The 27,835-nt window shown below is 39.3% G+C and overlaps 1 protein-coding gene across 4 annotated transcripts in view; it reads right to left on the reverse strand.

The window, feature by feature from the left end:
* CPNE4 (copine IV) overlaps positions 1-27,835 on the reverse strand; it is a 518,534-nt gene that overhangs the window by 389,243 nt on the left and 101,456 nt on the right. For all 4 annotated transcript variants that reach the window (XM_011977981.1, XM_011977979.1, XM_011977980.1 and 1 more), the window contains one exon: positions 3,387-3,567. In XM_011977981.1, coding sequence (XP_011833371.1) covers positions 3,387-3,566 — 180 coding nt within the window. In that variant the 5' untranslated portion in view covers position 3,567. The remainder of the gene's footprint in view (positions 1-3,386; positions 3,568-27,835) is intronic.

The raw sequence follows: 27,835 nt of genomic DNA on the forward strand, positions 1-27,835 counted from the left end.
AATTCCTGAATATTTAACAGTGTGCTCTCAGGAGACTATATAAGCTGATTCCAGCACATGACTGCTCCAGCCCTAAGCAGAGTTCCTGTTGTTCATTTCTGGGTTCCTTCACAGCCCCTATTTAGGTTTTCAGTATTTTCAGCTTCTTTGTTACTAATTATCTAATTATTTATCTTAGCCACCTGGCATGCACTTTATTTTTATTATATCCTTACTGTATATTGTTAAGAGAGCAAAATTTGTTAAACTTCTTCTATAAGTACCATAATATAAATGAACCATATGACTAAGCAAGCTAGAAATTAAGCTGATATTATTGGTTATAGAGTGAGACTTTCTACACAAAGGAAGCTATGAATCAGTTTACACTGTGGCACAAGGTGCCTATCACTGTGCACAGGTGGCAAAGTTTGTGGTAGTTGTGTGCTATAGTAACACTGTAACAGGACACTTTGGAAAAATTATTTGACAATATATATCAAAAACCTGAAAAGCTTCCTATTATTTGTCCCACCAGTTCTACTTAACAGAACTATTGTAGGAACTCATCCAAAAAGAAGGGAAAATCCTTACGCACAAGGATGTTTATTGTGGATTACTTAAAATAGGGTATATCTGGAAGCTATTTCAAAGTGAAAAAATTGACAAATTTAAATCCATTTGATGGGATATTATGCAGCTTTGAAATTACAATGATCAATATTATAGCAATGTGAGGAAAAGCACATACTACTAAGCAATAAAATTAGGAAAGAAAATTTTATAAGCATGATAATAATCATATGAGAAGATGCATGCCAGAAGAAAAAGGCTAAAATAAATATATACAAATAAGAGTTGAATTATGTTAAGGGGTTATAAGTAGATGGATTTCTTGCCTGTAATTTCTAAGGAGTTACTTTTTTATAACGTAGGCATTCCATTTCGTTTTGTTAAATAAAAAATAATAAGACTTACTAACAAAGTCAATGAGAATATTTAGAAGGGGAAAGAAAAGATACTACACGTTAAGACACCCATGAATACTGTTTTATATTTACATTCTAAGCCTTCGATAGGCCTGAAGTTAAATTAAGATTCCCCAATCTGCCTATCTGCATTCATTTTCTATGTATGTTGACTCCTCACCTAAATTTCACCTGCTCACTAACTGCTATCAAGCCTTTCTTTCAAAAAAGTGGCTGATATTACATATCTACATACAATTAAACATGTTGCCTCTTGGGTCTTTTGAACCTTGTTTCTACTATAGAGTGGAAGACTGTCTCTGAGAGTGGCACCTTCTGGCTGTTTATAAACAGGTGAGAGTAGTATTAAAGGCTTAAAGAATTTGGTCCTATGGGTCCAAAACAGGTCTATTTGTGCTCTGATCAATATGGCTTCAAATCCCTTATTCTGAGTTCTTTATTTTCTTAGAATAAGAACTGCTTCCTCTGCTACATCCTCTTCTCCCTATGTCTCCATTTACATCAGCTAGATCTTTAAAAACAAGGCTTACTTAGACCAGGTACCTAGATGCAAAAAAAAAAAAAAAAAAAAGGAAAAAAACCTTAAAATCAGTGCTCATTCAATTTGTTTTGCATTTTAAATAAACAAAACCTAGCTGCAGAATTCAACCTGAAATATTGCCACACAAACCACCAAAGACTGATACCAGTGTCCAGCATAATTATAAAATAGTAATAAAGATCTCAGGTTCTGGAGCTCCAATGCATGGGTTTAAATACTAGTTTTTCCACTTACAAGCTGACTGCTCTTGGGAAAATCCTTAATCTTTTTATCTTTCCATTTCCTTGCCTGTGAAATGGGGATAATATCTTGTAGAATTTTTGAAAGGACTAAATTGGTCATTTCATGTAAAGCACTCAGACTAGTGCCTGGCACTTAAAAAGTACCCAATAAGGTTTAGGTCATATTGTTTTAAGTTCTTGCTCCAAAAAATAAGTATTTCACGATGTGTCCCCTTGTTCTTCCCCAGGTACCACCATTAGTCACAGAAACATCTGGCCAAGTGTAGCACAGTTGATACAAAGAACCCCACTGTTTTTCCTAGAGCTTCTCTCCACTGGGTCCGGGATCAGTTAGACTCTAGCAGGCACAAAAATGAATAAATCCTTCCCAGAATAAACTTTTTTTAAAAACCCAAGTCATCTCTTAACAACTTGGGGGCCCATCACTCTTTGAAGAATGACTCACAGAAATGCCATTCCATTCACACCACTGCCAAGGGAGCAGCTGCCTTGCCCAAGCACAGCAAACAGTGTGTGTTAGGAAACATTCTGAGTGGATATTTTACACATGAGTTTTGGGGGATGTCTGAATGTGGTTTTGCCACCTTCCAAAGCTAGTTAAAACTGCATACTGGCCTTATGAGCTTGTAGGCCCCCAGCTCTTTCCTCCTATTTCTGCCATCCCCATCTCCTTACTTCTGAATCTGCTCATGATTTCCACATGCAGGATTCATCTTTCTCCAGTCCTCAACCAACTCAGACTGAGGTAACCATCCCACTCAGCCACATAAACCCATGGGGCTTAGAATGAGTCACTTCTTCAGTCCGAGGACTGAGTTTAATTACCATTGTTGGGTTCCCATGTGGCTCTCTTGGGTCCGCAACACTTCCTAGAATGTATGTTTCTCTACAGACTTATGACTTGTCCTGTGTCAGCTCCGTCCAACAGTCACCCTGTTTTGGGCTTGGTCACAGAACTGGACTTCAGTCTTGGTCCCTACTCCTCAGTTCTGGTCAGCTACCCTGGATAGTAAATAGCTCCACCTAGCTCCCAAAACTGGAGTTTGCCCCTCTACTGCAGACAGATTTCATGGAACTGACTTGCTCATACCTGTCCTCTTGGTTCCCTCTCTCAATTCAGGACCTATGGATAGGACTCTCATCTACTGAGCTCATTCCATCTGAGTAGTCACTTCTCTCTCAACCCCCTAAAACCTGTTTCCTCAAAGCTACCATTCCCAAAATTCTAATTAAGTCTAATCTGAACTCTGCCTTGGCCACAAGACTTTGTCTCTGGAACCACTTTTTGGAACTTTCTCACCCCAGCCCAGTCTGGGGCCTGGGTTCATGTCTGTTCCTGGTCCTCTTGCTACTTACATGTTGCCAACGAGTGGGCATAGGATGAAGAGTATATTGTATTTCTTGGTAATTAACAAAAACACCTAGAAAGTCTTAGGCTCATGAATTAAGGGTAAATGTCAAAATATCCACAACATCAAAACAGCAACATCAAAACATCATGATAGAAATGTGATCATATTCACTTATCAAATGTTTTACTTCATCAAAATAAACCACCTGAAGATATAAAATATCAAAACATTTTTGAGCCAATCATCCAGCCGTGCTTCTGTCCATTTCATTGGACATGCCTACCTCAAACCACTGCCCGTGAGACTGCATCTTGAGGATGACACAGGGGTCTGGTCTGGAAAGGGCATCTCTGTCAGAAATGCCTTTGCACGCCACACGCAGCTCAACTTTGGTCAGGCAGGGGCTGTTAAAGATTCCCAGTGTGTTGGCAGCAGACTCATAAATGTTGCTCATCTTCTTCATTCTGTTTTAGGCAAGTAAAAGAAGAAAAAAGAAGTGCCCATCACTGCAATATTTGTCAAAGGAGAAAGCCTCCCAATCACCCTTCAGAAAATGGTTTGACAGTTTCAAACATTGAAGGTATTTATCGCACTTTCCAACCTAGTGACACAGTTCCAGTGAAACAGATCAAAATAAACAAACAAAAAACAGGTGCTGGTGCACTTGGTTAAGAACACTATTTTCTTGTATGATTTGCATACATTTGCATAGTAAAATTTTTAGCCTGTGAAATAAAATTAATGAATTAGTTCAATAGGCTGCAAACTGTAACCCAGCTCTTCAATAAGTGTATGACTTGTGTGAAATTGTACAGATGATTGTTGGTTCATCAATTTAATCACATCTCAAGTTTTCAAGACTAAAAATCCAACTCAACTCCTATGTGATGGCATGGAGAAGTATATCGTTCTTTCTGAAGAAGCAGCCAAATTTCCCACCCCTAAAACTTTGCCCATCTTCTCAAAATGCCATCACCAAGCCAGCTCCAAGACAGAGGCCCAGCATCTGAGTCCCTGTCTCCAAATGCATGAGCCTATTCTCACCTTTCCCTTTCCCACTCCCACCTGCCATATCAGAACTCAGAATCAAAAGGGAGAAAGTGATAGGGAGGAAAAACACAAAGCTTCCTATTCTGAACTTGTGGAAACAGCAGCTACATTTAAGCACTGCAGGCCCCCCACCCCTGCCCATCTCCATGTGATATCCTTTATAACAACACTTTGCATCCCAGAGTCCCAGTGATCCACCAGAGGCCACCAGTGCTCTCCTTCTCTGAAGAGGACTGGACCTGTAAGATTCTCTTAGGAGCAAAATTCAATACCTTGCTTATGGAATTCTGTGTCTCTGTAGATTCATTAGGGAAAATGACAATGGCTTCCTCAACCTCACATGGCATTGGGGTTCTGCAGTGGAATTTCTTCATCTATAAAATGGGAATAATTCCCCTCTCTCTCCTTCCCTTCTTCCACGAATATTTAGTGAGCTTCCCCTTGGTACCAGCACTACACCAGGTTCAACTGAGTACAGCATGCCACCTCTTTTACAGGATGATGGCTATGCTTCAACATTACACATTACACACACACACACACACACAATCACACCAACAGCATTTTATTGGAACACAGGCATGTTTATTCATTTATGTATTTATGTATTTCTCTCTCTCACACACACACACACACTCTCATGAACACCAACAGCATTTTATTGGAACACAGGCATGCTTCTTCATTTATATATTGATGTATTTATCTGCGGTTGCTTTCACTACAATGGCAGAATTGAGTAGTTGCAATAGAGATTGCAAGTACCACAAAGCCTAAAATATTTATTATGTGGCCCTCTTCAGAAAATGTTTACCAACCTCAGTTCTAAAATATTAGGTAACGGAAATTTGTAGTTTTGGAGAGTTGCAATTCTGGTTTTCATATATGTTGGGAAATTAGTTTTAAGATGAAAACTGTTCTATCTTCTACCAAAGTGAACATTAATAGGGACTTTGGGACATTTGTTTTTTACAGATGAAAAAATTCAAGCTCAGAGAGGATTGGCAGCTTGCCCATATTATGCAATTATTCTAATGGCAGAGCTGGGACTGGAGTACCAGTTTTCTATCTGCCAGCCCAAAGCTATTTTTACCACAGGTAAAACCTTTAGCTGGAGAACTGTTCAAATATACCAAGGAACAGTGGATACAACAAATATCCTTGATTTATTTCAACCTCCGTACAGAGTCATACATCCCTTCTATTTGTAAATAAATTATATTCAAATACAGAAAATGCACAAATTATAAGTCTATAGCTTCAAAAACCATTTTCCCTCTATTTTTACAAGTTGTGAGCAGATCAATCACTACAGCAACATAGATGACAGAGTATACAGAAAATGAAATTTACAACAAAGTCAAGGGAGGGAAAGAATCAGCTGGTGGGAAGATGGTTTTGTGTTCAGACAGGTTTGTAAGTGTGCTACAAACTCTCTTTATCAACTGTTTGGTAAGAACAGCTTATTCTTCAATAAATATCTTCCTGAATTCTGCTTTTCCCAATGCATTAGCTGGCTCCTTGGAATCTATACTCCTCTTCTGCAGCCTTCACTGCCCTCTCCTATCTCCAAGAGCCATCACTGTCCTTCTAACTTTCCCTATCCTTATAGGCTAATGCCATGTCCATCTCTTCCAAATCGACAGTTTTAATATGTGTTAGGAAATACATATTGTATTTTTACATACATATTGTATGCAAAATACTATGCAAGCTACGATGGAATATGGGACGTCTCTAATATCAGTCTTGATTGTGAGGTATAATGCAAAAAGACTCCGTCAAGGAGACAGAGAATTCCAGATTCAAATCCCGACTCCTCCATTCACTGACCATATATCCTTGGTCAGGGTATTTAACGTCTCAGACAGTAATACCTATCTTGAAGAGTTGCTGTAAAGAGCAGATTAAATAATACATGTAACGTGATTACCACAATACCAGGTATATTGTGGATGCTCTGATAGTAGCAGCTATTGTTATTGTGTTCTGACTTATCTCCAGATAAAATCATTCATGCTTTCACTACCAACCGAAAACCTCTTAGATGTCTCACTATTGAGACCAAACTTCTATAAGTCCATTTAAACGTCTTCTGTATTTGAAACCTGCACAGTCTGAGCATACTACCCTCCAAGAGCACACAGTCATCTTTCAAACCTGTTTATCTGAGGATTCATACACATGAGTCAATAACTCTCACAGGTTCACAAATCAGACAGTAAAACAATGGTGACAGCTCTTCTAATATTGTGAAGCTGCTTTATCAACTTCCTAAGATAGACAATTTATTCATCAATCAGTGTTCTTTCCAAAGCATCAGCTGGCTCTATGGGAATCCTATACTCCATAAAAGCCCTCTCTTGCTCCATATAAAAGATAGTCACATGTTATGTGCAATTCACAAGGCATCTGATGGGAATGGCAGGATTCCCACAATGCAGAGGGGTCAATTGTCTCATCCTCCCTCATTTACTCATTTCCAGGTTGTTACAACACTTTTGGTTCACATGGGTCTGGTTAAGTGAATTTTAGATGATAATATATAGTTTTAACTATCCCTACCTCTCCAATGGATTATTGCAAAGAAATCTTATTGAATGTAAAAAATAATAATAATAATGTAGGCAACCAAACACCATGAAATAGCAGAGGTGGCACATTTTTCTCCTAGTCTGAGGTTCCCGTTGGCCATCATGCTTGCTTAAAATGGTGGCAATCTTATCACATGTGTTAATAATTGCCCAGGATAATTAAAACTTATCAAGACTTCTTGAAATATGGATTGATACATGCAATCACTATAGGATATTCTATATCAACGTATGTAGTTCTTGCTCTGAATTATTAATGATAGTAAATTTAAGTCGTTTATAAAAGAATAAATATATAAACTGGAGGCACATGTTTAGAGTTTTTTTAATCAATGGAATACATGATTCAGAAATTTTATGGATCACTTCTTTAAGCAATGAGAAACAGACGATTTGAAGCTGGGAAATGGGCATGATCAAATAAATATTTGATAAATATCAGTCTAGTACTAATATGATGGTTGGACTGCAGGAGAGAAAAAACATTTGTAATCATATGAGGCTGTTTTGCTGGTCACTTTCTATTCCTCCTTTTCCCATTGATTCTACTTTCTTCCCTCTGCTCAGGGCCCTAAAAGGCTTACCTCCATTGACTGCCAGCACATTGTTGGCAAGTGTTACGTTGGGTTTCACTAAAAGGATGCAGTTTTGGGGAAAGGGGAGAGACAGAACAGCATATTTCTTCCCAACTCCTACCCTGATCGTTAGCAGTAGCCAAGCAAATGACCATAGCTCTATCTGCAAGCCTCCAGATATCACTGGCCTTAGTAACAACACTGTTTCCTCGCCTTACTCCTTCAGTCTTACGAGTTGTAATGTTTTCCTGCCAGTCTTAAGGTGGGCATCCTAGAAGCAAAGCCTGAAACAGGGATTCAGATGCAGTTGATTTCCTTCTCTCAGAGGAGAGAAGAAAAGGGCAGGAAGCAAAGAGGTGGTCTCAGCTGGAGTCCAGCTTTAATCTGATTCCATGGGGGCTCTGGGACAAGAATTGTACCCTTAAGGAAAGAGGTTCAGCCTATTTTAACTCCATGTGAGAGTCATGCTAGGGACGAGGGGGCATAAACTCTTAGATTTGCTGCTTCCCCACCTTGACTGAAAGCAATCAGGCATTCCCCAGAAAAGAGACAGCCATGAGCCATTATCAGTTAACACTTGGCAGTCCTTGAGGGAGGGATGCACTTACTGGATAAAGGGCATGTAGGCAGAATATCATCGGGTCTATTTTACCACAATGGTTGGTCTCTAGGAACCTCCTTATAAATTCCTTTAACTTTGACCACATAACAGTAAATTTTCTTTTCATTAAAATCTCTTGAATCAATAGAGATGATTCTGTTTTCTGTTTGCAAGAGAACTAGAGCAGTACAGCTGGAATGAAAAATTAGGAGTGGTGTGGCAGACAGAGGCTAAGATGGCCACCTCCTGGTATTCATGCCCTGTATAACACCCTCACTTTGAGTGTGGGTGAGACCTGTGACTTGCTTTTAACCAATAAAATATGGCAAAAGCAATGGAATGTCACCTCTGCCTTCATGATACCTCAGATAATGACACCATCTTGATAAGAGACTCTCTCCCTTGTTGGTTTTAATGAAGTGGCCATGTTGGGAGGCAAGGAACTGAGGGTAACATTCATCCAATAGCCAGCCAGAAACTGAGACTCTCAGTCCAACACGTTGAAAGGAAATGGATTCTGCCAACAACCATGTGAGCTTGGAAGTAGATCATTCTCCAGTTGAACCTCAGATGTGACAGTAGCCCTGACTGACACCTCAATTGCAAACTTGTGAGACTTGGAGACAGTGAATCCGAATAACCTGTAACAGTATTTCTGACCTACAGAAACAGTGAGATAATAAATATGGGCTGTTTTAAGCTGCTAAATTTGTGGTAATATTATCTAGCAACCAATAATTATTAATAATACAAACAGATTCAAGAGGCGCTCCAAGGTGTATGTGTGTGTGTGTGTAAACTCCTTTAGATCAGGGACTACTTCTTATACTTTACTGCATCCCCAGTAGTGCTCATCTTGATGAAGCCAACATAAACCTTCATTTCTAGAGGGATAGGGTACAGGAAAGCAATATGGAGATACTAAAGACAAAATTCCCAGCTTTTCACAATTATACTCAGGGTCCACAGCTTACCTCCTGGTGCCTGCACAAATGAAAGCCCTGACAAAATATACTGGAGTTCATGAGTTCTTGTGCCTGACCTTGACTTTGGAGGTAGTACACAGGACAGTGAAATCAAATTGTTTGGCTCTGTTCCAGCTGAAGCTCACTGCTGAAAGGTGATCATAAAATATGGCTCTGTCAACGAGTGATCAGCTACCTCTAGGCCCAGATAAGTGGAGTAAACAATTACTTTGTGAAATTACAAAGTAATTTCACACTCTGCTAGAGAACAGGATTAATATAGCCAGATTATCAATACATTCTCCATGGCTGATTTAAATCCTCTTTGTTGCCTTTCACACAATACCTTGGTTTTAGGGAGACTAATGTCTGCTGAGAATTATTTTGATAAAAGCTGACTTTTGGCCAATTTTAGAAGCAAATTATAATTGTCCTTTCACTCAGATAATTTAAGTTATTAAAAACTACCACTTCAGCATATTCACATTCTCTAACAGGACAAACTGATCCTGAAACTTAATTAGTTTCTGAAGGAGCTGCAAACAACACAAAGACAATAGAGAACTCAAGAGGGAAGAGAATCAGCTTGAGTTCACAGGGGAACCAGTTGAGCAGAGCTTAAGACTGTGTCAAGAATAAGTGCATAATCACTCTTCTGCTTGCCTTGGCATTATTCAGCCTTTTAAAATGTCATAGTACATCTAGGGAAGGCTGGGGTGCTGGATGTCTCTATCTCACAACATTTCCATCACAATTCAAGAAACTTGTATAAGGGATCTGCTATGTGCCTGATGTTGTGCTGAATGCTGGAGGCACTGAACATCCACTCACTCAACCAGAGATTAACAAGGTGTTATTCCACTCAGACTTGTCAATCCATTTCCTAGTCAACATTCCTCAGATCAAGAGGAGATCTATCTTGCACTTACCCATAGGTGGCAAGCACTGTGCCAGACACTGTAAGGGATGGAGGTATAAATGAGATAGTCCACCTGCCTAAAGTTTCATATTCTGGAGCAGTGCATCTCAGACTTGACCGTGATCACATATCACCTGGGAAGTGGTTAAAATGTAGTTTCTGTTTCAAGAGTGTGGATGAGGGCCTGAGATTCTGCTCCCAGATGTTGTTGATCCTGCTAGCCTGCGGACTACACCTTGAGTAACAAGGTTGCTAAATACAAACCAAGCATCTATAAAACAAGGCAAACTTCCCCCAGATATTACTTATCTTAGGAACAGACACTCGTATATGAGATGCAGGATAACACAGGGATAAGAGTGCAGATCTAGTATTGGATCATTTGAGTTTGAATCACAGCTCTACTGTTGTTCAAGTAGGTAGCTAGTCAGGCATGAATAATGTAAAAGAGGGCTCCCCCCACTCCATCAGGAATGTCAGGCGACCATCAGGTGATGGTCAGGAAGTTGTCACACTGTCTCTCTAAAATAATAATTGGTCACAGCCAGTGCCAGGGAAAGGCAGTCTCCATAGATAAAAACACCTGAAACTGATGATCAGCAGCTTTTGGATAAGATTTCAGCAGTTGGGCGAGTAGGCCCAAGCATGCATATTAGGAGGCAAAATGGTACCATTTCACTGGTACATAACCATCAGGGGCATTCCACTGGTAAGGAAAGAATGCCTCAAATGAGCACGCATACAGCTCCAGTAAACACACTGCTCGTGCTCCCCTCCCAAGTGCTGGCAGGCCACTGTGCATGTGGACAACCCACCCCGAGGGAAGAATCAGGGAAGAAGGGACACAAGACCCCAGAAGTGTGTTAATATATGAAACCCCAAGTCAAAAGGTCAAACTGTGCACTTGTCTGTCAAGTTGCCTGCTTGGCCCTCTTCCAAGTGTATGTTCTTTCCTTTTGTATCTGTTCTAAAGCTTTTTAATAAACTTCACTTCTGCTCTAAACCTCGCCTTGGTCTCTCCTTCTGCCTTATGCCTCCTTGGTCGAATTCTTTCTTCTGAGGGGGCAAGAATTGCAAACTCACATGGATTCACTGCCAGTAACACTATTTACTTATTGTGTGACCTTGAGTAAGTTACTTGAATTCTCTGTATCTGTTTTGCCGTCTTTAAAAATGGGGATAATACTAGTTCCTACTTTGTAGAGCTGTGTTCAGAATTCAGTGAATAATCCACATAAGGTCCTCAGAAGAGTACCTGGGCCATAATGAGCACTCAATAAATGCAAATTACTGTTACCATTGCTGTTGTTTTTTAATTGGACCACTAGTTCATAGAATGTTCGTTAAATTCTTATATATCTTCCCAGCATTCAGTAATAGGTCATCAGATCCTCAGGATGATCCTTGGGATAATCCTTTTGTAGGTCCTATTAGGATACCCATTTCCATTTCATAGGCAAGAAATTGCACCCTAGAAAGGTGCAACAACTGCACATAGCTGTCCAGTCACAAAGTGGCAAAGCAAGGATTTGAACCCAGGACCTCCACGTACAGAACTTGCGCCCTTAACCTCTTTGCTATTCTGCCTCCTTGTAGGTTAGCTGCTTAAGAAGACTCTCAAAAAATGTGACAGGTGGGGATTTACACCACAGAACATCTGCCAAAATTTTCTTGGCCCATCTAGCTTTCCTGAATGTCACCTGGTGACTGTCTCTCCCTCTCTCTGTCTCCTCCCCTTCTCTCTAAAGTCCTTTAGATTTTAGATTCTTTTTTCCCCCCATTTCACAGAGAGTCCTTTATTTTGTAAATTAATCTGCAGTCTGGGTTTCTTTCCTCTCACGACTTTAATCATTACTCACCCTGCTCAGGGCCCCTCTGCTCTCATTTTGGTAGTACAAACACTGACTCTTCCCAAGAGGGTGGGAAAAGGAGAAAAGCTGTAAATATTTATACTTTTTGTCCTCATCAAACATACAATGTTTAATAATTCTCTTTTAAAAATAACTTGCTTTTGGGCGGGCATGGTGGCTCACACCTGTAATCCCAGGTTACTTTGGGAGGCCGAGGTGGGTGCATCACCTGAGGTCGGGAGTTCGAGACCGGCCTGACCAATATGGAGAAACTATGTCTCTACTGAAAATACAAAATTAGCTGGGTGTGGTGGTGCATGCCTGTAATCCCAGCTACTCGGGAGGCTGAGGCAGGAGAATCGCTTGAACCCGGGAGACGGAGGTTGCAGTGAGCCAAGATTGTGCCACTGCACTCCAGCCTGAGCAACAAGAGTGAAATTCTGTCTCAAAAAAAAAAAAAAAGAAAGAAAAACTTGCTTTCCTAGCTACTAATATTACCTACAGTAATAAACCAAACTGTTTGATTTATTCCTTGAGATAACTTCTTGAGATCAGTATTGTCAGCCTCATTTTATAGATGTGGTGGTTAAATAACTTATCCCAGTGTCATAGTAAGTGACAGAGCCAGGAATTAAACCTGGGTCTAGTGGCCTCTAAAGCCTGTGTTTTTGACCATTTCTTATAAAATGATTTATAATTTGCTTAACGATTACTTTCTTTTTAGACCAGACCAAGGCAAACTTCAACCCTATTCCAATCCTAATAGATCTCTAAGGTGTAGTGTATATATTAATGAGATTGTGCTCTGGCAGTCCTTAAAAATTCAGTTTACTTCCTTTATTCCCAAGGCTGCTCAAGTCACTCTAAATGCAACGGTAGCTTCATCAACAAGTTGAGGGTCCAAGAACTTAATGTCCCTACTCCGATTATTTCAAACACTGAGCATTTGAGGAGTTATAGATGGCGGAGCTACAACACCCAGCAAACACAGATACAAACCATGTGAAACGCAAAAGGCCATGGTTTTCATGAATAATATGACAATATGAGTACATGAATTAACAATATGACAATTGTCACATGCATTCAAAATGGACAATATGCATACATGGATGTTTTTCTGGAACATACCATACCAAATCTCAGATGCAATAAATAATTATTTCAATCATTTCCTGAGCTTTATAATTTGAGACAACAGAGAGACCAAAAGAAAATATCTAGCAGAGATCTCATTTCTTGAAAAACAACTTCTTGGGGAAATGTGTATATGGAATCAGATACATTGATGTTCTTAGGAACTTCTGGGCTTACAATTTTGACTCCGACAATGATTCACAAAGATGAGATTTCTCCAGAAAGTAACTATGTTTATTGCATCACATGTATATTAACTTTATAGCACTCAAATGTTTCCCATCTTTATGAGAAGAATTTGATGTATAAATATAACCGAATAATTTTAAACGCTGACAGAAACTTTTAAGAGTTAAATTTGAACTAAATCTCAAGAGAAATAGTATAAATGACTATATTCTCCCTGTCACAGCCCCTCCTATTCCCAGCATACCAAAGGCAACTATAGTTCCTGAATAAGAGAGATAAAGCAAATTTAAATAATGTTTTATTATTTTGGCACTGAAATAATTTGCTCTCGTTTCTCAGGCAACTAAATTTACCAAGTAGAAAGATCAAATCTCAGTCTTCTTTTGTTCAGTTATTTTCGCTTCTTAATAAAATCATAGTTTGGATTCTTCCACTAGGGTCACGTTAACAGGAAGCTGGGGGGCTCACGACGTAAATTTTGCATTTCCAGATTAAAAAAAAAAAAAGAGCAAGATTATTCTTATGTTCAACGGGAGAAACTACAGACAACATATGAAGCCAGAAGCCAGTTTCCTTGAGAAAGCATGATAACTGATCTACTTACGGGTCTTGTTCTGCTTCCATGCTGTCTCCTTTAAGAATTGTTTCATGTACTTTTTTAATTGACATACTTTTGCTTAGTTGGCAGAGGACAACACGGTGTGTTTTGGGAAAGAAGAGGGGTTTGAATAGATAACAAAGTATAAAAAGAAATACCTTTTCTGGATAAAGAGCACAATCTCTAGTTCAGCGTTGCCCAGTAGAAATGTGTAATGATGGAAACATTCTATATTGGTGATGGACAATATAGTGGCTACTAGCCACAGGTCGCCATTAAGCACTTGAACTGTGGCTAGGGCAATTGAGGAGATATATTTTTAATTCACTTTTATTTTAATTTAAATCTAAACAGCAACTTGTGGCTAGTGACATGCACTGGACATACTGAACTACTGTTTGTTTCTTTTGTTTGTCCTGAAGAACAAAGCAACTCATGAAAATAGGACTCTTTTATAAGATAAGTCTGTCATTACCCCATTTGGTGGAGACTGAATGAAGAAGTGCTCAAAAGACTTAACAGGCTCAAGTTTAGCTGCTAGGCTTTTCATCATCTGCCAGTGCCTGTTGAGTGGTGGTGACTGCCCACCTTACTTGTGGAGACAGCATGAGAATGAATAGCATGATTCACTAGCAATGTCTGCAATCTACATGCATGGAAGAGTGAAGCGGCAATTCATGAGGAAAGACCTTGAGGACAATATTGGAGCAAAGCTCCCCTTAGAATTTCTTTCTAACGTGGCAGTACCTTAATGTCCAACGTGTAATCATGTTTCTGCTAAAAGTTTCCAAGTGGGACAACATAAGCTTTGTGGTAAATGACCTTGCTAGTGTTGCTATGGATGAAAACAAAGAAGGGACTAGAATTTAGGAAGAAGTAGCATGTGAGGTGAGTGTTTTTGAAGTTGAAGAGAGGGATGTTTGAAAGGGAGGACATGTTGGAAGATACATCGTGTTTGTCGCTGCACTCAGACTCATGACCAGCTATTACAGACACTTGAGTGATGCTTTCGGGAGGAGGAAAGCCACTACAGACATGGAAGGAGTAGTGTCTGCTGTCAACATTCATACACGGACACACACACACAAATTCATATGTTCTGGCACTCTCTCTCTCTCTCTCTCTCTTTACTAGTGAGACTTCTTGAGTCTGAATGCCAGGTAGGGTTACTTTCATGTAACAATGTGAGAAATGTATATTCACTGAAGGAGTTTGACAGCAATAGATAGAAAAAGAAAGACACAAGTTCTCCCCACTAGCACAGAGAAACTTCGGAGGGCCTCTTGCTGTAGAAGGGAACATTGGGTGAATTGATCAAGTCAGTGGACCAGGGCAAGACTGTGGAAGACATTATCAGACGAGGAAAAAATCTGGCAGATGCCTTGTGTATGGCAGCTGAGAATTCTGTGGATTTCTAGTCCCCACTGAACGTGAAAAGAACTCTAGTACAAGAAAACCTGCAGTTCCCAGTGTGGGTAGAGAGAGACTAGAGAAACAAGCACCAGATGTAGAATACTCACAGGCAACAGTAATACTCACGGGCAAGCACTTTTGGATAATGATGTGTCTGTCCCAGTGCTTCCCATAATATGATCAAATTTAATCCTTTCAAGAGTTATGGAAGGTAGCTATTGATATTGTTTCCATTTTACAAATGAGAAAATTGAGATTCAGAAAATCTAAATAAATTGCTAGATTTCACAACCCAAAAATGGAGGAAGCAGAATTTAGTCAGATTTTTTAACTCAAAAGTGCAGGATTTTGTGTATAATGTTATTCTTCCTTCCTTTACATACCTCAAGATCTAGGTTCCTTTTACAATTCAATTTGAGTCCCTTAATGCCAGAAGTCCCCGAATGTGATATAACGCTCATTTGGACACAAAATATTTATTTAATACTTCAAGTATGTGCTGAGAACCATGGTAGGTACTGGTAGATACAAAAATGAAAAGACAAGGTTTCTATCTTCATGGAGTTTCCAGGCTGATGGAGAAATGAACAGGCAAATAAATATTTAGAAAAGATTAAGTTTGCTTGTTATGTTGTCTGCCATATTTCCATTAAAATAGCCATAGACAGACTCAGAAGCTGACAATCACACCAGAAAGGAAAAACAAGTAACAAATAAGCAAAAGAAAAAACATGGGGAATTTCCTCTGGCTGTTTTCCACAGAGCTGTGTTCTATGGAACTGTTATTCTATGAGGTGCTAATAGATAATTTTAAAAGGAACAACAGTAGACTTTATAACATAAAACAGGTTTTTTGTAACAGGACATTTGAGAGTCATTAGTATGTTAATTTGCACTGTGAATCTCCAAAAAGGAGATATATGGTATATAATATTTCCCAAAATTATTTAATCACAAAAACACATTAGAAGACAAATGAAACACATTAGAAGACAAATGATTAACAGAGAAGAAAAAATGTTTTTAAAATGCTAGAGGCTAAAGAGTAACAGGTAGAGGCATATTGCATTTGGGAATATTTTATTTACTACGAAAAGTATTGTAGGGAGCTGAAGTGAGAATCCCCAGGAAATAGTGCAGTGTAGGAAGTGCTGTCTTTCAGGTACTACACTGGGTGCTGAGCTTGTGGTTAAGTCCGAGTTCCAGCCCTAGCCTGGAAGGTCTACTCTAAATAAATGCCTGTTGGATTCAGCAACTTAAGTCAGGTATATTAAGGTGACCTTCAGATATTCAACTAAGAAGTAGCAAATGCTAGCACTAAGTGAATAGTGAAGAGGATTGATGAGACTCCACTTAATCTGTCCACTGGTAAATGCCAGCTGGATATATTTCTTTCCAATCCTGAACGAGTGAATTAGAAATAACAACAGCAACATGCAGCCTAAGAAAAGGATGGGGAATAACTAGATTGTGGTCAGTTCATAAGATGGAATGCCATATAGCAATGAAACTGGATGACCGTTTGATACACTTGCCAACATGGATAAATCTAGACATAATGTTGAACAAAATAGGCTAAATACAAAACAGTACATGCTGTATGATCCCAATTTTGTGAAGTTCAAAATCAGGCCAAAATCAATTATAATGATAAAGGCAGAACGATGGTTACCTTTTGTGAATGCAATGATGGGAGGGATACAAGAAGCCTTCTTGGGTGCAGAAATAAACTACATCTTGATTTAGGAGGGTTTGCTTTGTAAAATTCACCCAGCTGTATATTTACAATGTGTGTACTATTCTGTATGTTTGTTGTACTCAGATAAAAGTTTACTTAAAATGTAAATAATAGGTGGCAGAAATAGAGTCAACCTATCTAATATGTTATTGATCATGAAGAGGTAAAATTCTCTTACTAAAGGACCAACACCCTGTTAGATTATCTTTAACATCTAACTAGGCGATACTTAAAAAGAAAACTATAATAAGCGAGTGAATAAGTGAATATATGAATATTTTTAAACTGACAAAATTTAATTAAAAGAAAGCAGTAATAGAGATAAGGCAAAAGCTGAGGAAACAAACCTCAAATGAGTCAGAGTCACTTCTCTCATTCTCGCTAACCTGGATCCATTGTAATTTATTCCTCATTGCAGTCAGCAGGTATGAGTTGCTTAGGAACGTTTGGCAAATTGTTAAACTCAAATCTGATCAGGTCACTCCGCTGCCCAACATCCTTCTGTGGATACCTGAAAGGTGCAGGCCAAAGCCTACATTTCTTAGCCTAGAATCACTGATTTTTCTTACCTTTATTGATCAGGCCCATTATTCCCCAGACACTTTAAATTGCTGTAGTCTCATTTTCCTTCTCGTACTTTCAAGTCCTAGAAGACCCATGGAATTGTGTGTAGATTTATTTATGTGAAAAAAATTTTACTCATTTATTTCTCTTTCCTGGCCCAATTTTAATCCCTTGACAAAATTTTCATGACCTCCCCTTTACCTTTCTTAGTCACTCCTTAATTTGTGTCCCAGGCCCACTATTCCCCAGATACTTTAAATTGCTCTGTTCTCATCTTCCTTCTCCTACTTTCCTTCTCCTACTTTCAAGTCCTAGAAGGCCCATGGAATTATACGTAGATTCATTTACATGAAAAAAAATTTACTCATTTATTTCTCTTTCCTGGCCCAATTTTAATCCCTCGACAAAATTTTCATGACCTCCCCCTTACCTTTCTTAGTCACTCCTTAATTTGTGTTCCTACAGTTCTGGTTTAGCATCCTCTTACACTAATTATCACATACATGCTATAGCTATTAGTTTACATGTCTGCAAAGTCCTAGTGGCTAAGGATCAAGGACTGTTTGACAAATATTCAAGGCAGGACAGACTGGAAGTGGAGCCTCCTAAATCAATTGATGACAGATATCTTGCGTGTGGGGGTATTTTAAAATCAGTGGCTCCAGATGCTGTTAAGAAAATAAATCTCTAGAATCAGGAACGAGGCCCTTAAAATGTCAGTTGACCTAGAAATATAACAAATATGATCTATGGTGTCATCTCAGAACCAAATGTTCTGAAACAAATGTTCATCATTTGTTCGTCAAATCTCAGAACCAAATGTTCATGGGTGTAAGACTCCAAGAATTTCATCCAGAAGGGCACTGCTCCTCGATTCTCCTTCCTCCCTCTCCCCAAATTGAGCTTGTCACTGATACTGCCTCAAAGACAAAGACGAGTGAGAACATGTGGTATTAGGTTTTCTGTTCCTACACTAATGGTAAATGGCTGAAGGTAAAGAAGATGTCTGATGGTCTGGTATCCTTACAGTGGTATGGCATAACCAGAAGTTAAGCTGACCAGCAGAATAAAGGCTTCCTGTCCCACCTGATGGGCTGACAGCATTGCTCCCACACAGTTGACACTTACTGGGTGGCACCAAAGGGTGGTGACAAGAGTGACAACTTTGCCTCTGCCTCTCAGAAACCCAATTCCCCCAAGAAGAAATGATGTCACTTCTGGGCAAAAAGAACCAAACTATTCCTACTTCCACCACCAACTGGATTAGAACACCAGAGCTACATTCTTTAACCCTCAGGTCTCTCAGACGCCAGTCTTCGTGTTGGTCTGTTTCACTGGAGGTGAACAGTCCAAGTAGCAAATGAGGCAAATTCTCATAATTTCACAGATAACTGCAAAGAGATGTTTACAGTCATAGACACTCTCCCTTTATCCCTAAGACCCCTAAAATTCAACTTATTAATTACCGAGCAGCTACCGTATGCCCAATACTTGATCGTGTGCCATGAGGAGCTCTGAAATAATAAATCATGGTCACTGCCTTTGAAAAACTTTCAGAGTGATCAAGTACATGAAATATTTATTCAAGGATGGTACTACAGTATGATATTTAAATGTGTAGGCTTTTTAATCAGATATCCAGAGTTCACATTCTACCTCCATGGTTTACGAACCATAATGATAGGCAAGGTGTACTTTGTTTTCCTCACCTGCAAAATGGAACTAATAACAGGATCCACCTTAGCACTGTTGTGAGGATTCAGTGAGCAACAATGCAGATATAGAGCACAGAGTAAGTGCTAAACAATCATTGTTACCTGGGTTAATATAAAAGAGAGTTCTGCAAGTAGATACATGATGAATCGTCAAAGTAATTAGCAAAGACCAAGTCAGTGATCATAAAGCCCAGAGAAGATAGAGATGCTTTGGTCCAAACTAGAGAGAAGAGAGAAGAAAGGTACTATTTATCAAGCAGGCTCTTTTTAATATAATTTCAATTTTTATTTTAGATTCAGGGGGCACATGTGCAGGTTTGTTACCTGGGCATATTGTATGATGCTAAGGTTTGGGGTATTACTGATCTCATCACCCACCTATGTTCTGAGCACAGTACTCAATAGTCAGTTATTCAACCCTTGCCCCCAACTAGTAGTCTCCAGTTTCTATTGTTGCCATCTTTATGTACATGACTACCCAATGTTTACCTTCCATTTACGAGTCAGAACATGTGGTATTAGATTTTCTGTTCCTACATTAATTCACTCAGGACAATGGCCTCCAGCTGCATTCATGTTGCTGCAAAGGACATGATTTTGTTATTGTATATGGCTGTGTAGTGTTCCATGGTGTATATGTACCACACTTTCTTTATCCAATCCACTGTTGATGGGCACCTAGGTTGATTCCATGCCTTTGCTATTGTTAAGAGTGCAAGCAGCCTTCTTCATGCCAGAACAGGTTTAGTGGCTTTACACAGAATCATCACTACCTCATCTATAAACTAGGAGAGACGGGTCTTAAGCTAAACCCAGAGCCCGATCTAAATTTGAAGAAGTTAAGTAAAGAAGACAGGAAATGCCCATCTGTATGACCAGTTATCAAAGAATGGTGAAAACACAGAAACAGCATGCTGCATCTGGAGGGCATGAGATGTTCAAATGGATAAGTATCAGTTGGGTGCTACACAACATATGGTCAAAAGTGCTTTGGAAACTCATGGACATTAATTTGCTAAACATTCTCTAATTGTGACATAACTTCTCTGTACCTCTGTTTTCTTATTCTAAAAAGAAAGAAAGTAATAGCAATCTCTCAAGACTATTGTGAGAATTAGAGGAGAGAATAGACATAAAAGCAAGCATAATAACAAATATAGTAGATCCTCTAAAAGTGTTATGTCTGTTTCTATTTCTCCTGTCCTGTGGTCCACAATATATTAATAGTAAATGCCCAAGTGCCCACACTTAAAGCTCAGATAATTTGAAAGAACTATGATTTAAAGATAAATAATTATTATAGATCAAGACTGTAAATTAAAATGGTTCATGTTAAAAGCTGTTGGTATATTTTGGTTTGGGCCAAAACCTTTAAAACAAACAGGTTTTATTATAAGTTGGACTGGTTTGTTGAACATGTAGGACTCTTTGGCAAGTTCTGTAAAGAAATTAGTTCATGGGAGGTTTAAAAATGAATTAACTTTATTTTAACTTGAAAGTCAGAGTGTAGTTAAATGAAAAAGCCTGCTACAAATAACTTTTGCTTTATCATAGTCTTCTTTTTTGCTGATAGTAGGACCAAAGAAGCAGAGACAAAAATGTGTGTGTTTGTGTTTGTGTGTATAAAATCTTGTCACCAGACATTCAGTCTGCTCCCTCAGGACTCTTGCACTGTGCAGAGAGATCTCACTAGTTCTGAGAATGTGGAGCAGGGACTATAATGCCTGTGAGAGGCCAGGGGACGTGCAGAAAATCCAACAGAACTGGCTGGGCATGGTGGCTCACGCCTGTATTTCCCGCACTTTGGGAGGCCAAGGTGGGGTAGATCACTTGAGGTCAGGAGTTTGAGACCAGCCTGGCCAATATGGTGAAACTCTGTCTCTACTAAAAATACAAAAATTAGCTGGGCATGGTGATGCATGCCTGTAGTACCAGCTACTTGGGAGGCCAAGGCAGGAGAATCACTTGAGCCTGGGCAGTGGAAGTTGCAGTGAGCCAAGATTGCACCATTGCACTCCAGCCTGGGTGACAGAGCTAGACTCTGTCTCAAAAAATAAATATATGAATGAATGAATGAATGAATAAATAAATAAATAAATAAATCCAACAGAACCAAAGAGGAGTCTGGGGTAAAATGCCTCATGTGGGCTAGTGGCTCATGTCAGCTGAGCCTTAGGCCCTAAGGAAAATGACTCCCATATCACCCCAAGGTTTTCTTTCTAATCCCCCTCTCTCCACCGAAAGTAAGACCCAGAAGGAGAGACTAAAGGGATCAAGGGGCCAGTGGCTGCCTTATTCTTCTCTGAATCCAAAAGACCAAAGGGACCCTCCTGACTCTTATGTGACCCGGCTTAATTCAACAGAACAGGAGACTCAAGAGAGATTTGGGTCAGTGGCTCACCTTGTGATAGTGGCTACTTGCAGGGTCTTCCAGACATTACATGCCCCCTGGGGACTCATCAAGGACACTGAAAGAACAAAAGTCCTGAACCGTTCTCATCAGAGGTATAGCTAACAATAATCACATGACATATCTTGTCTCCCTTACAGCTGCTAAGACCTTATGTGTTTCCTTCCCTGGATAGGTATTCGTCTCCATCCCCCATCCCAACTTCCAACCTTATCAGTTGGGGCAGTGAAGGAGGAGTGGGAGGGATAAGGCAAGAGAAGTAGAAATCTGAGTCATACCACTCAATTCAGCCATGAACTTAGCTCAAGCACTTCACTAAATATCATAGACATCATCATAGAAATGATTTACTGTAAATCACAAAAATTACCAAACAGGAGAGTAAAAGCATCTAGAATGCAAAGAAAGTACTAAATTATCTTGAAATGTGCAGAGCAGTGGTTCCAAAACTTTGCTGCACCCAGGAATTACTTGGAGATCTTTAAAAAAAAAATGCTGGCACCTGTGTTTTATCTCAGATATTCTAAGTTAAATGGAATAAGGCTTGAATGTTGACATTTTTTAAAATTCCTTAGGCTATTCTAATATGCCTCAGAATTTGAAAACCACTAGTATAGAGGTGTGTCTAGCTAGACCAGTAATAGTATTTTCAGTCCCTAGAAAGGATGTAATAGAAACAATGGTGACATAAAGTGTAATTTTTGGCCATAAAGGAAATTAGACCCTTAAACTAATCAATGTAAATGTAGGTGTTATCAACCAGTTGATGTAATGACTTGGTGACTTATATGTCCCTGGGGATCAAATAGCAGGATCACAAATGCAACATGCTATCTGTTCTCCTTCAGCTCCCACCTCTTCTTTGGTTTTTCCAAATGGTACTGTAATCTTGTTAGTAGCAACCTTGAAGCATAACTTAAGCTAGGACAGATCCTGTTTCTCGGGCACAAGCACTGATTGCAATATTTTTCTCTTCACATTGAATTTTTCTGTAAATTCATCTTCATAAAGACATTTCACTCTCAAAATCTGAGGATTCCATCCTCTCATCATCTGAGATTGCTAAAAGTCTCTCTCTCTGGTTCTCTCTCTTGTTCTTCTCTCTCTCTCTCATAATTTTGTACTTTCCTTTTGCTTTGGATGCCCTTCTATTCTATTCCCCCTTGCACTCTACACACACACAAACCCACACGACATACCACATTTCAGCTCAAACATCTGGGTGGCTAAGGAGCTAGAGCCACCCAGAGTCATTCCTAGGCTGAGTTGGCTGTCCCACCTCAATGCTCTCGTAACACCCTGGGATCACCATGATGCCAGCAGAGTTAGCTCATTTGATCAAATTCATCGAGTAACTTTTGCCTGCTTTCTCCACAAAACTATAACCTCCATGAGGGTATAGGCCCTCCATCTTTCCATCTGTGAATTCCATCAACTAGTACAAGACATAAAAAATAAATAAACTTACAATTGTGCTCAAAAGGTTCTCCTTGAAGGAGACAAAAAAAAGATTTGTACCCTTCTACCTGAATGACAACATTTGGTTTGGGAATAGGGGAGAAAAATATAGAAAGAGAAAGAAGAGAAAATATATCAATGTATTCTTATGATGTGGCCAACACTATTCTAAAATACATACACATGTAAATGCCTCGAACTCTTGCATCAACCCTCTGTAGGATGCACTAAGACACTCCTAATCTAGAAAGTATTAAGTCTCTGACTGGGCAGCCTCCCTAGAGCTACACGTCAAATGAACACTTGAGAAATAAACATAGGCATTCTGACTTTTGGTGACTAGTCACCATATTATCCTGCATTTATTGAGATTCCAGGGAACCTAGGGACATGAGACATGTTTTCCACCTTCCTGGACAGGAGAGTGAGAATGTCAGAAACAGAGTTGATTCTTTCTTCTCTGCTGATGGACTAAAGAGACTAATAGAAACACACACACACACCCCCACACACCATTTAAAGCTTACACAAGTTAAATAAAATAAAGTGTGATTTTTAAAGGTAATGAATAAGATGGCCAACTAGCATGAGCTGCTGAGCTCCCTCTAATAGGATTAACCATGGAGAATTTACAGAAAGAAGAGGCAGGTATGAATCAGACGGGTTAACAAAAAAATTGTGAGAAACCCCAAGGTGATGGAGTGCTGGCAGTAAAAAACTGGGATGCAGAAAAACTGTTTTTTGTGTTTTTTTTAAATTATACTTTAAGTTCTAGGGTACATGTGCACAATGTGCAGGTTTGTTACATATGCATACATTAACCGTCTTTGCTGCCTTCCTTCAAGGTTAGCCTGTGACAAGCACTGTAAAAAAACAAAGACGGTTCAACAATAAACATTTGTTGATTGAAGCAGAATTACTAGAACAGACGCACTAAGAATTTAAGATGAAAAATAATAATACTTGTAACAAATAGATTTGAAAATAAAGATAGGAACAACATGAAATAAGAAAACAATTATAATGAAAAGAAACATGGAGATATAGGAGGATACAGAAGAATTAAAATGTCAGTAAAACAAGAAAAGTTTTTTGAGATGGGGAAGGAGACAAACCCAGAGATGAAAGCTGATATCCCTGAGTCAGTTACCAACCTGAGGACCTTCCTCCAGAGGAGCACACTTTGATGTTCAGCTATTTTAAGTGGGAATGAACTATTTTAAAATTGGTACTTGCAAACCTCAGTAAGCAAAATATCAGCAACTGATAATCCCACCCTTTTAAATTCAGTCTCCCAATTTTGAGTGAGAAATGTTCCATTTCTGTTCTGTCTCCAAAATTCCTTTAGAATAGAGAAAGGTGACTATTTGAGTCAAGTCTTGAAGAATGGGTTGTAGTTTTAAAGCAGGCAATAGACAGATAAGAAAGCCTACTGGAGAGATGAAACAGCTTGGGCGAAGGAGTAGGGGTCTGAGGATGGGGTGATAAGAGAGGGGTATAGAAGAATCAGGGTGTGGGAGAGAGGAAGGAGCAAGACGGAACAAGCTGGACTAAAGGAACTTGCATGCCTTGCAACTGACAATAGCTAGTGCCATTTACTGACCATCTATTAGATTTCAGTGACTTTTTATAATTTACTGTCTTATTTAACACTCATAACAACCTTGCAAATAGTCATCATCATTCCCATTTTACAGATGGATTAATTAAGATTCAAAGAATCTTTTTTGTTTGTTCGTTTGCTTTTTGGTTGGTTTTGTTTTGCTTTTCAGAGAGTCATGCAGCTGTCTGATGTCAAAGTCCTGTTTGTTTCCAACTATGTTGGCTAAAATACAAAAGTTATCATTTAACTTCCCTCTCTAATCTTTTAGTGGATCCCAGGCGCTTTCAGGATTAAGAGTAAACTCCCTAATGTAGCACAGAGAGCCCTTCTCCCATCACATCTCCATGTTTCTTTCCTTCCTACCACTACAAATGACTTGTCTTTCACTCACTCATGTGGCTCAATTATTACTGTCATGACATCTCACTGTCATTGCAGAGTTAGTTATCTGATCCCTACTCCAGACTGGGTGCTCTTGGAGGTCAAGGGTATATCTTATTTTTATTTTTACCCCATTGCCAAGTTCAGTGCTTGGCTCAAATTAAGAAGCCAATCAATGTTTGTTAATTGATGAATGAATTAATCAATTAATCAAAGAAATCATCTTTTTGTCCCCCTGTATAAAACAACTATCCAAATACACTCAGCAGGACAGTTTATCCTCTGTTCTTAGTATTAACCAGAGTTTCATTTTTTTCTCTGCCTGTCTCTACTTCCCACATCGCCACCATGGTTTTCTGACTTTGTCTTTGTAGCAGGACATAAAAGTAGCTGGGTCATGCTTGAGAGAACACTCATTCAAGGACAACCTTAGAAATGGCAAGAAAAGTATTTCTGATTTTTTTTCTATTTGCATTATTGATGTCATTAACTGTATATATGAAAACCACTAAAAAATATTGGATGTATGCATGAGATAAAAGCCTAGAGAAAAATACACCACAATGTTAATGTTAATTTCTTTCACAGTCATGGGATTATAGGTGACTTTAATTTTTAGTGTTGTGAATTTTGGTATTTTCTAAGTTGTAGATAAAATTTTCTAGGTTTTTAGTGAACATGCATATATTACGTTTATAGCAGAGAAACAAGAAGGATTATGTTTTAAAGTATTAAGCAAACTGTGTAAACATGAGTTCTTATATGATATCGCTGTTCAAAATCCAGAAAAAGCATTATTAATTATACCATAATTAACATATACCATATCCATGAATTAAAGTATATGTTATCTAAAATTTATAACAATCTTCTTTTCTTAAAAAAATGCAGATATGATTAGGATTGTATTTAACACAAAAGCTTTGTAATTCCTGCTTTAAATCTACTTGGCTATAAAAATTCTAAGAGAATTACCATGAAAGCAGCCCAAATCCATTCAAAGGAGCAAGCCTTTTAATCCAGTGACCCCCAATGCCTTTTTTTCTTTGCCATTCAATAATACAAATCACCCGTCTGTTACAAACAGGAACCTGAAAAAGTAACAACATCCTGGCAGTGACTGGCCCTAAAAACCATTCCCAAGTCTACCTCCAGACCTGAAGCTGTATTCAAGTGAATGTGCCTGACGTGTGACCAACACAAGGAAACAGTACTGTGTCCTGTCTATGCCTATACTTGGCCAGGCTTGTTACAGCAAACATCCCGAAGTGACCACTGTGCTGTACACACCCCAACCAGGCAAGATTGATGTAGATGGGAGAGTGTCAGGCCTCCAGGCATGCGCTAGGGGAAGCTTCCATCTGAGAAGATTTTGCTTCCCTGACACCTCTGTCAGGACATGAAAAATGGAAGGGAATGAGCAACAGCTGGCTGCTCCTGCATTGAAGCCTGGCTTCTGGTATTTGCCGTGAGTGAGGAGGCTCTGGGTGGCATCCAGTAGAGACTGCTAGTCCTACGACTAGCTGAGGAAAAGCAGATCTAGACAGTCTTTTAAACTACAGTTGCAAAGAAGCCACTCTTGTCTCTAGATCAAGGTCCCCTCTCCATCAAGGAGGCCTTGTAAAGAAAGAAATACCCCTGCTTCTGGGCTAAGATTTCTGAGTTCAGTCAGGTTTAAATTTTATGTATCCTGTCATCTTCTCCTCTCCTTTCTTCATCAATCATCAGTCCCCAACTTGTCCTCACCAAAAAAAAAAAAAAAAAAAAAAAAAAAGATTTTCAGATCTTCTGTGTTAGAAAACACCAATCATTTGAAGGCTGCACTTATTTGCTGCTCATTCATTCATGCCAGATAAGAAGCACAGATACCACCTTATTACAAACACTAAGCTCACTAGGGACTAGAGATCCCAGGTAAAGACCAGGACTTGAATGATCTTTGGTACATCCCCTCCAAAACATTTTCCCCCTTCTTATTCCTTCATGGGGACCCTCTCCAGTTTGAGACTCACTCATGAAAATCTGTCTGCTTTGGGCTTCTCTTCTGTTGGAAAATAAATAAAAAATCAGCAGTCTCATGTCTGATTTCTGCCCCTTCCCCATGCCTTCACATCGCCTCCATTAGACAGTGCCCTTGGCCTCCGAGGACTCCCTCACAGTACCATACCACCTGCACAGATCTGCTCCTTCAGCAAAGCCCCAAATGCTGTTCTTTCACACTTCCTCCCTCCCTTATCAAAATTCACCCCCTTCTGTGTCCCATTCTTTTCTGCCTATCTCTATTTTTGGAAATCTCACCAACTAATTATCCATTCTATCAAAAGCGAGTACACTGTCAGGGGTTTTTAATCTTTAAAGGTGCTCTCCTGGAGATGCAAAGCCTTAATGCTATTGAATGAATCTGTATAGGTGGTATTGGCTGCCTGACAAGATTCTGGGAGCAGAGAACACTTTTCATAGGAAGTACTATTCTATTGTGTATCAATGAACAATCACTTTACACCATCTATAAGATCCACACGCAGGACAGGTCCTCTTGTCTGCAAGTGCTTTTACAAATGTACTGTGGAGATTTTGCAAGTAGGTACTTAAGATGCATTCCCTGGAGGTCTTGCCAGCAGCCAGTGACTTCATTTAACTCAATAGACAGTCGTGTTAAAGTACTGGCACTTTCCAATGGATGTTCCAATGGATGTTAACAAGAGGTAGTGGAAAGTGCCTTAACTTTCTAGTCAGAAAGGATTCACCCTGTTGAGTCAAGGTCCCCAAAGGAAACAGATGGCATACCAAAATTAGGATGAGTATGATACAGCAGACCATCAAGGGACACTGCAGTAACCCGTATGTACAAAGGGAAAATAGAAGGAGACAGAACCCAGAGGAAAAAGGTTATATAGAAGAGGCTGTCTTGAAAAGATCAGCAATACAACCAGCTCAGGGTGACCTTGCAGAGAAAGGGGCAGGGGATCATA

The sequence above is a fragment of the Mandrillus leucophaeus genome, unplaced genomic scaffold, assembly GCF_000951045.1.
Source record: "Mandrillus leucophaeus isolate KB7577 unplaced genomic scaffold, Mleu.le_1.0 Scaffold186, whole genome shotgun sequence".
In the NCBI taxonomy this organism is placed as follows: Eukaryota; Metazoa; Chordata; class Mammalia; order Primates; family Cercopithecidae; genus Mandrillus; species Mandrillus leucophaeus.